The sequence below is a fragment of the Primulina eburnea genome, chromosome 16, assembly GCF_022965805.1.
Source record: "Primulina eburnea isolate SZY01 chromosome 16, ASM2296580v1, whole genome shotgun sequence".
Classification (NCBI taxonomy): Eukaryota; Viridiplantae; Streptophyta; class Magnoliopsida; order Lamiales; family Gesneriaceae; genus Primulina; species Primulina eburnea.
Window position 1 is genome coordinate 2,894,841 of NC_133116.1, and position 12,749 is coordinate 2,907,589.

Below are 12,749 nucleotides of genomic sequence, written 5' to 3' on the forward strand. Positions count from 1 at the left end.
TCGGGTACCATTTTTCATACCCAACTCGATTTTTAGGCCACCTGACTAGTTGAGTACTCGATCTGGGTCGGGTCAAGGACGAGTTTTTAAAGGGTATCGTGGCAAGCGACATTGATGCGTTCAATTCAATCAGTTTGTCTGGGTCAATCAAGGACTTGAACCCCTTAATGGAACCAAAATTAGGGGTGATCAAATTTTTTTACTAACCGCTCGACCCGCCCGAACCGAATTGTACCGCACCGTGTTTCATAATATTTTATAAAAACCGCGATTAAAAATATTAATCATAAACCGCATCGCATACGCGGTTCGGTTATTTTTTTGGTCAAAAACCGCACCAAACCGCACCGCCGAAATCGTTTGTCATAATATTAGGCCTAAAATTATAATAATTTGTAAATAACATATTTTTATAAATAAGTCATCATTCATTATATCACAACTCTATTCAAAATTATTATTTTTACAAATAAAACTTATCTTTTTCTTAATTATTCTTCAAATTAGTCTTTTATTAAATATTTATTTCTTTTGTTACTATATTTTGTTTGAAGTTTGAAAGTAAAAAAAAAAGATAAAATATTATAAATGTCATTTTTGTTGTGAATGTGTTGTGTTGTTAAATTATTACCTTGGTTTTGAATCTTGATTATTGTTTTATCTATTTTGATTTTTATATGTTTTGTACTATATTTTATATTTGAAGACAATATATTGTTGTTGTTTTCAAATAAATTAGAATATATGTTCTAATATTTTAATTTTCATTTAAAAAACCGTAAACCGACCGCAACCGCTTGAACCGCAAGGCTAATTTTTCATGTAAAACCGCAATTAATTTTTCAAAATACTAACCGACCGCATATGGCAATTCGGTTTGAATTTTTTCAAAATAACCGCAAAACCGCACCGTGATCACCCCTAACCAAAATCTTGTAACTTGGAATTGTTTCTTCATGCCAGTTAAAATTAATTCAATCAATTGGTTCTCACAACACCCTCCTCCAAACGCCTCCCGTATTTTTCTTAGGCAAAAACTTGTGTGAGACGTTTTCACGGGGAGACAAATCTCTTATTTTAGTCATCCATGAAAAAAGTATTATTTTTTATGCTAAAATATTATTCTTAATTATAATTATCGGTAGAGTTGACCGTCTAACATATAAAAATTCGTAATACGGTTTCACAAAAAACCTATTCTTTTTTCTATTCTATGCTACCTGGTGATTGGTGAGAGCATATAAGACGCCTAATTGAATACAACAAAACATAGCTACACTTCCGAATTTCATGAGTGGCCATACATACATTCACGAAAGCCTCATTTTTGTGATTTTTGTTATAATATAAAATGCTCGCTGTCCAAACCAACATTGAAAGCCCTATTTTCTTTTTAAAAAAAAAAAAAGAAATGGGTACCCGATCGGGTTATTCGAGAGTAAAATACCACCCAAAAATACGACCCTGTGCAAAATAGTCGGGTTATATTAACCTTACATTTTTAAAATTACTTGACTCGATTGGATCAGATCAGCTACCCGAAATCGAAACCCAAACACCCACCCTAAGGGTACCATGTCGGAATTTTTTTTTACTTGTTTTATGACGAGAAACCACATTTATTGAACATGGTAAACTCCAGATATATGCATTAGTCTGTAAATCATACACACTGAACAAAATCATAGAAAATTGCACGTTAAAATCAGATGGAGAATGTCGTTTCAGATTTTTTTATTTCATATGTTAGATGTCTTACATCTGCTGAATTAAGTTGTTGAGAATTAATTGTACATATGGATTTAGACAATCATTCCTCTTGAATCAACTTTTGAGATGAAGTTAAGATCAGATACCTGATCTTAACATTATATTATAACTCAGATCGTTGTTGTTGGTAAAACTATCCTTATGCACCATTCGCTAAATTGGTAAAATTTTAATTTTTAGATCCATAACACATAATACTTAAAACTATGTGTGTTTTTATTTTAAAAAAAAAAATTAAGAAAAATTTGTTAATTTTGGAATTTAAAATGATATGAGATAAAATATGATGAAAAAATGAATTAACAAATATATCCAAATTTGATATCATGTTATTATGATATTCCTTGTAGATGAGGAACTAAGTGGTATTTCTTTAACACTAATTAATCATTATCAAATTACTAAATCATTAATAAATTTCATTAAAATTTAGCTGTTTTTAATCCTTAACTAATGAAGATTAACAAAATATATAAATTTCATCCACGTAGAAAGAACCAAGTTTTTGGACAGACTTTCATGGCCTCAATCTAAGTAGATGAGATCCTACCTATGTGGGTACTACCCTCACTTTATTTCAACGGGTAAGATCTTACCACACATACAATTTTCAAAAAAATGAGTCTTATATATACGTGGGCAAATATTGACCATCTATTTTGTCATGGGAACAATGCCCACATAGATAGGATAAAATAAACCCTAATCTACTGGCATTAATCTTTTAATCTCTTTCAACCATGAACCTAAATGTTTAACAAATTAGGTGAAAGATATGACACACGAAATGCATCATTTGATTAAACAAATTAGGTGAAATATATGACACGCGAAATGCATCATTTGATTAATAATTACAAATACAAAGATTACTTTTTATATTCACACAAAGTAGCAATTCTCCACACCATTCCCATTAAATAGTAATTTAATTCATTAAGTTATTATTTGAAATGATAATAATTATAATTCGCAATTTACTATAAATTTTAGATTTTTTTTATAATTCGCAATTTACTATAATTTAGATTTTTTTAAAAAAAATCAAATATTCAATTATAAAGTGACTAAATGTCTCATATTCGACCTCGTATATATATATTCTATATATTTTTGGCAGGTGTACGCACATGCAAATCTTGCTTTCTATCCCCACAAAAGTGAATCATATTGTGTGGTCGATATATTTATTAATATTTATTTGCGTTATACATCAATTTGTAATGAAGACGCGAGATTACTGTTCTTTCCTCTGCCTCCTAAGTGGGGTGCACTGGGAATCTAGCAATCCATCTATTAAAAATATAAAAATTCATGGGTTAGAATTAATTTTGTGAGACATTTTCTATTTGGTTCAATCATAATAAAATATTATTTTTTATATAAAATTATTATTTTTTGAGTAGAGATAACTCGTCTCACGAATGAAGATATACCAGACCGTCTCACACTCATTAAAAAAACTAAGCATTTTTAGAGTCCAAACCCATTAATACGAATTAACCGTGTAAAACGAATCGAATCGAATAGAATCATGAGTTTAAGTAGTATGTTTGACTCAAATTTGAGCATGAGTTTTATCTAGTTATTGTTAAAAAAAAAAAAAAAATCTCTTCAACCAATTTGATTTTACATGTATCTTTTGAAAAACCGAGGATTCATGCTAATGGAAAATAACAATAATCGCGTACTTGATCTAGGCAAAAACTTATGTGAGACTGTCTCACGGATTGTATTTTGTGAGACAAATATCTTATTTGGACCATGCATGAAAAATTATTATTACTATTTATGTTAAAGAGTATTATTTTTTATTGTGAATATCGGTAGGGTTGACTCGTCTCACAGATAAAGATTCGTGAGATCCATTTGCAACTTAGAAACAGCTCGAGGACACCGTGATAGATTGTCCAAGCATTTTGAAGTGATGGATAAAGCTCTTGCTGAAGAAGAAGGTCATCCATCTGGTGAGGTTGTTGTGTCGTTTATAGGTAGAAAGATTTGTTTGAATTCATGACTGAGTTATTCGTCTTAGCTTGGTTTCATATATACACTGCAAGCTTGCTCAGCTTAATTTTGTTGTGTTACAGTTATCACGAAATCTATCATGATTTATTTGAGATTTCCGTGGTTCTCAAATCACTTAAACCATGTTTAGTACCTTCAAGTGAAGTTAATTATACCTACCTTAATCTTTCTCTTTGAACAAACAATCTAGTATCTCCCACCACTGTCTCATCTTTACCTCCAATGCTCAATTTTTTAAAACTATCTCAACACATCCAGAGTTATTTATAGTTGATTAAATTTGCCTACTAATTGATTGATTACTCAGCTAGGCCACATACCCGCGGCAATTCTTGATTTGATTTTTGTGTCACAGCTGTGCAAACCATCTAAAACTTGCACTTTTCTTGAAACCATCGTATCAATTATCCACTATCTATTTATTGCTTATTACAACCGGCGAAGCGATATCTGTAAAAAAAAGTTACTTATGATTTTTATCAGGAGAGTTGGTTAAATGAAGGGAAAGGCAATGCAGTTTCGTGAAAATGGTTTGTTCGGTTCTTCACAACTGATGGAGCCTTTAGAAATTTTTTACGAGACAATTTAGAATGTTCCTGTAAAGTTGGATGCACATGATTTTCTTGTAGTTTAGGTTGTTTATGTCTCGATAGTTTGAAATGCAGATTCGCTGGAGCTGATAATTCTGAGAAAGATTTAGCTATTGGGGCTGCTGCTGTTGCTGCTGCTTCCATTTATTCAACTTGCAACTTCCTGATGTCCAAGGAAAACTGACATTGTTGCTGACTGGGATTTGGGCATTGTTTTTTGGTATTTTAACTAGGGTTAGATATTCTTGTCAGAAATTTATGGTACAAACAGTTTTTTCAGCAACAATCGAAATGAAAATTTTGAATAAAATCTTCCGGGAGAAACAACTGGCCGCCGGTCATGACCAATCACCCATTTGAGGGCCTCCATTTCAACTCAGCAAAGGTAATTACTAAAACTAGAAGCCAGTTAAGTAGAGATGAAACAAATTAACATATTTTTTTCGAATCAAGCTTTTATCTTTTTTAACAAACGCTATTTGCTACAAAAAAAAAATAGCCGTACATGAGGGGATCAACCAAAATTTCTCAAGAAAGCAACTACAACAATCCCATCGGTTCTAAACAGCATTCTTATTCTACTTTTTACAAGAATTTCTATGCACATCTGATATAACGAAATCCCGTATAGAAAAGAGGGAGAAAAAGTTCAAAGGGAACTCGGTAGCAATTTTGAAGAAGATTGTTTGGAAAATCCGTGCAAACGATTAGAACCTGTCTGTGTTTTGGACTGAACCTTCTTAATTGAATCCACGGTTCACAAGTTTGTGTACGGATTGAGCGAGGGACAATGCAAGTCTAGACAACACCCGCGCATGGAAATTATATGAATATCATGATAATTTCTCGAAACATTTCAATTCTGAGGCCAATCCGTGTCTCATCACATCATATCACAGGAAAAGCCAAAACCTTGGTTCAGCAAGGCCTGTATCTTGAAGCCCTTCATTTATTCTCTAAAGAACCAAATTTTCCTATCAAGACTTCGAGATTCGCATTCCCATCTCTTCTCAAGGCATGTGCTTATCTTTCACATGTACTTTACGGTGAATCTCTCCATTCCATAATTCTCAAAATGGGTCTTCAATATGATCCTTTCATCACCACTTCACTTCTCGATATGTATGTGAAATGCGGGTGGCTTAGTAGTGCAGTACACCTGTTTGATATTGCGTCTCAATGTGAAGTTTTAGTTCAGGATGTGGTTCTTTGGAATTCTATCATTGACGGGCTTTCTAAAAATGGGATCTACGAGGTTGGTTTGGTTCATTTTCGTCGGATGCAGTTGTTAAATGTGAAGCCTGATGGTTACACTTTGTGCATTCTTCTTGGATCGTGTAACCGTGTATTGGATATTGCTTATGGTACAGAAATTCATGCCTACGTGATAAGAAACGCTTTTGATGATGATCCTTTTGTAGTTACTGCCATGATCCATATGTACTCGAATTTTAACATGCCAATGGAAGCTTGGTACGTGTTTGAGAAGTTGGAAAATAACTGCAGTATGGCAGCTTGGAATGCAATGATCAATGGGTTTTGTGAAAATGGATTTTGGATAAATGGCTTGAAATTGTACTCGCTAGCAAAGAGTGAGAGACTCGAGCTTGGATCAACAACGTTTTCCAGCGTGCTGGCAGCTTGCTCACAAGGTGATGATATAGGAAATGGTTGTCAGATACACTGTGATGTGGTTAAGGCAGGTTTTGAGAACGATCCTTTTGTTAGCACTTCTCTCATAACCTTTTACTCCAAGTGTGGATTCCTTAAAGATGCAGAGAGAGTGTTTTATATGGTAGAGGATAAAGAGGTGGAAATATGGAATGGCATGATCTCGGCATATGTTAATGATGGCCGTGCGAATGATGCTTTACGTATCTACAATAAGATGCGATTTAGAATGGTTGGAACCAATTCTTTCACCATATCAAACACTTTGGTGGCATGCAATATGATTGGAGAATCTTATTTGGGCAGGATGATTCATGGCGATTTGATAAAAAAACCAATGATGGAGAGTCTGACCGTACAAAGTGCTCTATTGACTATGTACTCGAAACTTGGGTGTCCAAAGGACGCACACAAAGTTTTCAGTGGAATGAAGGAAAAGGACTTAGTAGCTTGGGGCTCTCTGATGTCAGGGACATGTGAAGATAGGAAATTCCTGGAGGTATTAGATTTATATAAAGCAATGGAATGTGACGGTGTGAAGCCAGATCATAACATAATAGCAACTGTAATTATTGCTTGCACTGAACTCAATGATGAAAGACTTGGTTTCTGTGTTCATGGATTATCAATAAAGAAAGGATTAAACTTGAATCCTTTTGCGGGTAGCTCTCTGATTAATTTTTATTCTCAATGTGGGCTACCAGATATGGCTAAAAGGGTGTTTTCAAATGTCTCTCTGAAGAATTTGGTGGTTTGGAATTCTTTAATATCATGCTATTACCAGAATGGCCTCCCAGATATCTCCATCAGTCTTCTTCATCAAATTCTGCAGCATGGCTTGTTCCCAGATGCTGTATCAATTACCAGTGTTCTTCCTGCAGTTTCATCAATGGCAGGATTGCTTAAAGGAAAGGCCATACATGGTTATTATATTCGACTCCAGATTCCTGATGATATTCAAGTTGACAATGCGTTAATGGACATGTATATCAAGTGTGGATGCTTGAATTACGCACAAAATATGTTCAATAACATGTTGAAAAGAAATCTTGTGTCGTGGAATTCAATTATTGCTGGTTTTGGGTCACACAGCGAATGCCATAAGGCCATCGAGTTTTTCCATGAGATGAGAAATTTAGGAATTGAACCAGATGAGATAACGTTCCTCTCCTTGATTTCCTCTTGCAATCACTGTGGATTTGTCGAAGAAGGTCTGAAAATATTTCAATCCATGAAGGAATACAAAATTGGGATTAAAATGGAGCACTATGTAAATATGGTAGACCTCCTAGGACGTGCTGCACGCTTATATGATGCCTATAGTTTGATAAAAAACATGACAATAACTCCTGGCAGAGGCGTTTGGCTATCTTTGTTGTCTTCTTGTAGAGTTCATTGCAATATTGAGCTCGGTGAATTTGCTGCCAGAAACCTCATCAAAATGGATCCGAACCGAGGCAGCAATTATGTTCAACTGTTAAACTTGTATATAGATACTGGACTACAGGGAAAAGCTGCAAGTTTGAGAGCATTGATGAGGGAGAAAGGGCTGACGAAGATCCCTGGATGTAGTTGGATTGAAGTGAAAAATAAGGTTGATGTTTTCTACTCAGGGGATTCGTCTTCTCCTAGTACAGTTATGATTCATGAGACGATTGATAATCTTAAGAATAGCATGAATAAATTGGACTTTAGTATGGAAGCAGGTGAAATATTATTTGAGCCAGGATGAAATATGTAATCTTGAGACGTTTTGTGATGCTGATCAGTCTTGGACCAAGCACTCTCTTGCGGGTTTGGTTCTTGACTTGTTGGAACAGTTCCCGAATGAGAGTTGGATCTGTACGATTATCATTTGTCCTGCGGTGCTCTATGGTTACAAATGTCTCACTGCGATCAAAATATGACGCTTGAATTGTTATGTGATTTGAAAATCGTGCTCTTGCCATCGACAACGATTACTGAGCTTCTACTAGTTTCCACAAAATTTAATAGTTGCTCATGAAAAACTCTATTCAAGTTCATGAATAAAGCTAGAGCTCAAAAAATAACTTAGTTTGATCGAGTTCATACCGATTCTGTACGTATGACTCTTAAAATGAATCCATCATTCTCACTTCAAGAAGTTTAAAATACCATATACAACTGACTTATTTCCATCCAAAATGTTTATATTCAAAAAATCATTTATGAAATTAAAGAAATAACAATTTCTACTAAAGAAAAATGACGCGATTATCCCATGGGGCTTGATTCGATGCTATTTGTCTCTAGGGCTGTAAACGAATCGATTTAGTTCGCGAATTTTTCGAGCAAACTCGATAATTTTTTTATTCGCATTTGAATTTATCGAACTTGATCCGAACTCGAAGTGAACTCAAACATGTTCGAACTTTTTCAAGCCTAACTCGAACCAAATTATTTTGTTCGATAGTCGCAACCTTAGTATTTTATTAATATAATTATATAATAATATATATGCATTTCGGACTTTTGAACGTTTTGAGCTTTCAAACAATTGTTTCGATCCTAACTATCTGAATAATAGTTTGAATAATTTGCGAATATGTTAAAAGATTTCCGGTCGAACTCGAACAAAAAAATTAAAAACTTTCAAGTTTCGAATCGAGTTTGAACTTGAATATACTTAACTCGAGCCAAATTCAAATCTTAAATTTTTACTCATATTCAACCCCGAATCGATTGATTTCCATCTCTAATTGCCACACTTACCTCATGGGTAGATGCAGTCCAATGACAAAAAAGGGACAACATCGTTTTTTCCGTGATGATGGATGCCATTGGTTCATGCAAAAATATAGAAATTATCCCTTTCTTGCCATTGGTTCTACCCACACCATCGAATAAATCTCCCTCTACAACCCCACTTTTTGTTTTTAATATTCTGGATAATCTATAACATTTTGTTTGGGGTAAGATAAAATTTTGGTCTCATAACTGGATCATTAATTTTCATTTTAGTCCAGTAAATATTCAAATTGAAGCTTTAGTGTTGTAAGTTTGTATTTATTATTAATTTTAGTCTTTTTTCACATAAGATACATTACAGATGTCAGTAATTTTTTATGTCCTCTTATCAAATTTCGGCACCACGATGCAATTAGTATATTTACTAGACTAAAATTGTAATTTAATATTTTAAATGCCTGAAAATGGAAAATAATCCACCTACGATGCTAAAATTGAAATATCCCGGTACACTGTTGAAGCCAAGTCTTCTCGTTGACTCCTTGAAAGAACGACGAAAATGGCCCAAGAAATAACGACCATTGACTGAGTCATTATTTCTTAAGCTTCTTGCGTATTGAATACATGTAAATACTTTGAATATTTAGTTTAATTTCCATAGGCAGTAACCCAGAAACATACTGCATGATCATGAACCCGTTTTCGATCCCTCTCATATTATTTATACATACGATCGCAAATATGTTTTCCAAACCCAAATACAGAAAAACTAAGCGAGAAAATAAAACAAGAGAAGAGAGATTAATCCAAAGTACTGGAGATGGAGAATTGCTTAGAATCAATGATTTTACATGGGTGTAACTTGGCTAAAATTCTTGAACATAACTTGCCAAATCTAGCAAACCAACCAGATATTCTGGTGAAATCATGCGAAGAAATAGTTTCTGTATTCAGAAACGTGAGAGAAACAGTACTGCTTTCTGTGGGGCAAATGGGTGTTCAAGAGCTGCATGGATTAGGGATTGGAGGGGGGATTCGAGAGCATGCAATGGCTTCGCTTGATGCTCGAGCAATCTCAGGAGTTGGAACCGCGCATATTAGACGCGTCGATGACGTGCCGGAGAGCGGTGAAATGAAAGGAATGCCGCTTCATGATCAACGGCGGCAGCGGCAGCTGTGCTTGGAGTTCATGATGTTCGGTGAAATGAGCGGCGTTGGAGGGGATATAATGGGTGGTTCGAGCGGAGGAATTGGCGGACAGACTCCACTGGATTTCAGCTCAGCTTCCTCTTCTCAGACACATGGGAGGAGGTGAGCAACCTTAATTTTTCCAAAATATGAAATGAATAACATAGTTTCATCTCATCTGCATGAAACCATCATGAAAATTGTTTTACGCAAAAAGACCAAATATATGTATTTTGGTATTCCATAAAATAGAACTTTACATTGTGATTTTTCATCATTTTCACGTTTAATAAACTCAATCTTGGCTTTCCAAGCTCAAATCTGACATAAAATTTATTAAACATTTGAGCTTCGTTTGCTCTTTTGTATCGAGTAAACAAATATTTATTCTCTCTCCCAAATTAAATAATGCAAAATGTTTGGGCTCGTATTTAGATAATTGATGTATAATAATAAGGTGACATGACTTTATAAATTGGAAAACATTATATTATATATTATAAGTAGCATACATTCATTCATAAATTGAAAGAACATTTTATCAAATAATAAAACTCTAGCTAAGACTTTGGTTTTTCTTCCTTATTAATACTTTAGTAAATTAATTAAACCACAGGAAGAATGAAGTTGACAAAGTAGTGAAAAAGGTAGCTGCTCCTCAAATGGGTAACAACGAAACTCCGCCTGAAGATGGTTTTAAATGGAAGAAATACGGTCAAAAAGAAATCTTGGGACACGCGTATCCGAGGTATAATTATCATACATTACATGCGTGCCTATATATATATAAAACAAGATTATCGAGATATATATATATATATATATATATATATATATATATATATATATATATATATATATATATATATATATATAAACACACACACACATACATATATCAGGTTTTTAACCTGATATTCGAGGTATGAAACACACCAACTAATTATTTTTCATATAAAAATCATGCAATTAATCTGTGATATTCATTTTTCAGTTTTAATTTGGTAAAAGTATCAATAATTTTTTTTTCTTCCGTCTCAATAACTTTTAGTACTTAAATGAATTATTTATCTTTTTTTAAAAGAAAATTTAATTGCAGGAGTTACTACATATGCACACAACAGAAACTACGCCATTGCCCCGCAAAGAAGCAAGTCCAACGACTCGACAACGAGCCCTTTGTATTCGAGGTTACATATCGAAACAACCACATCTGCCGCGTGCCCTCCGCCTCCGACGCAGCGCCGGTTCTGCTCCCACCCTCTACAACCGGACAGTCGCCGCCACTACCACCTTTTCCTACATCACTGATGGCCACGACCCAGTTTCTCTCCACGAATATCTTCCGCCACCTTGGAGGTGTTCCTGCTAGCTCCGGCGGAGTGGAGGCTGGAAGCAGCGGCGGTCGCGGGAAGTTCAACGAGTTTCAGCAGGTGGCGGATATGGCCGATGCGATGTTTAATTCTGGTATCAGCAGAAGCAATAGCATGGATCTTATCTTCTCCTCCCTTGATGATCATAAGTGGGACTACGGAAGAAGCTAGTGATTTAATCAAAGATAGATAATAGATTTTGGTGAATTACATACAAACAAATACTGTCGAATATATGTACTTAAATATCCATAATTCACGGTGCAATTTATTTTCTTATAAATTTTGAATCTTAAAAAAAAAAAAATAGTTTTAAACTTGTCGATTGCCATGAGAGTTTACATATATTACTGTATTCAATCCAGAGTTTTAATCCCTAAATTACACAAAATCTAAATTACACAAAATCGTAACTCGAAAAAAATAAATAAATCTCGGAATAAATTTAGTTCAAAGTTGTAAAAAATAACTTTGAACAATTTTGAATAACCAATATACTAAGAACATACATTCACTCAACGAACTGTAGTATCTTACTTAAATGTTAATCGTGATGACAAAAACTTAAAATTTCTAACAATTTTTTTTAAATAAATTTTATCGACTTAGGCAATTAATTAATAATACTATGTTGTAATATAATTGGTTAAAAGTAATGTATCTCATATTATTGAATAGAAAAACACGAAAATTTATATAAGATCGTCACACGGATCGATAACATTACAATCAGGGGATTGTCGAGGTGGGTGGGCATAGCTGAACATAACATTTGCCGGAAAAAGTGGGAGGAGCAACGAGAAGTGTCACGGTCAAAATCTGTTGTTCTTGTTGGCCAAAGAGTAAAGAGTCTGTCTTTTGAAAAACCAACTTCGGATAAAGATTTTAGCTCGCACGGCCACTTAGAAAATGGAGATCTTCGGACGGAGAAAGCTACACTCAGACATCTATTAAACAACATTAAGAACAAAGACATACTACACATTCGTCGGGAGAAAATTTTGTGAGACGGGTCCTCGAATTTATAAAAATAATCAATATTTAGAAAAGTGATTAAATTTATGAATGATGATAGAGTGAAAAAACTCAAAAGTGAGTAGAGCTTGAAATAAAAATGAGAAACTGAAATTTTTTAATCTATAGTGTCTGATAACAAAAAATTAAGTTTAATACTATTTTTTTTAATAAAATATCAAGAATACTTCTAATTGAATAACACACATCTTTTTTTTATATAAAAGATTATGGGGCAAGATTATCCAAGGATATTCTATTTATTTACTAAAATGTCCTAATTAACACTTTTGAATAACAAAATTATGGCAAAAACTTGTGTGAGACGGTCTCACGGGTCGTATTTGTGAGACGGATCTCTTATTTGGGTTACCCATGAAAAAGTATTACTTTTTATTCTAAAAGT

General features: G+C 34.0%; 2 protein-coding genes across 2 annotated transcripts; both read left to right on the top strand.

Moving 5' to 3' along the window:
- Nucleotides 1–4,574: 4,574 nt before the first annotated feature.
- On the top strand, nucleotides 4,575–8,041 carry LOC140817310 (pentatricopeptide repeat-containing protein At2g40720). The gene has a single exon (XM_073176952.1). It carries the CDS (start codon nucleotides 5,215–5,217, stop codon nucleotides 7,789–7,791), a length of 2,577 nt encoding a protein of 858 aa, XP_073033053.1. The 5' UTR covers nucleotides 4,575–5,214; the 3' UTR covers nucleotides 7,792–8,041.
- Nucleotides 8,042–9,463: 1,422 nt separating this feature from the next.
- Nucleotides 9,464–11,554, top strand: LOC140817247 (WRKY transcription factor 55-like). The gene is made up of 3 exons (XM_073176884.1): nucleotides 9,464–10,079; nucleotides 10,573–10,704; nucleotides 11,056–11,554. The coding sequence occupies exons 1-3, from the start codon at nucleotides 9,589–9,591 to the stop codon at nucleotides 11,498–11,500; spliced, it is 1,068 nt and encodes a 355-aa protein (XP_073032985.1). The 5' UTR covers nucleotides 9,464–9,588; the 3' UTR covers nucleotides 11,501–11,554.
- The last annotated feature ends 1,195 nt before the right edge of the window (nucleotides 11,555–12,749 follow it).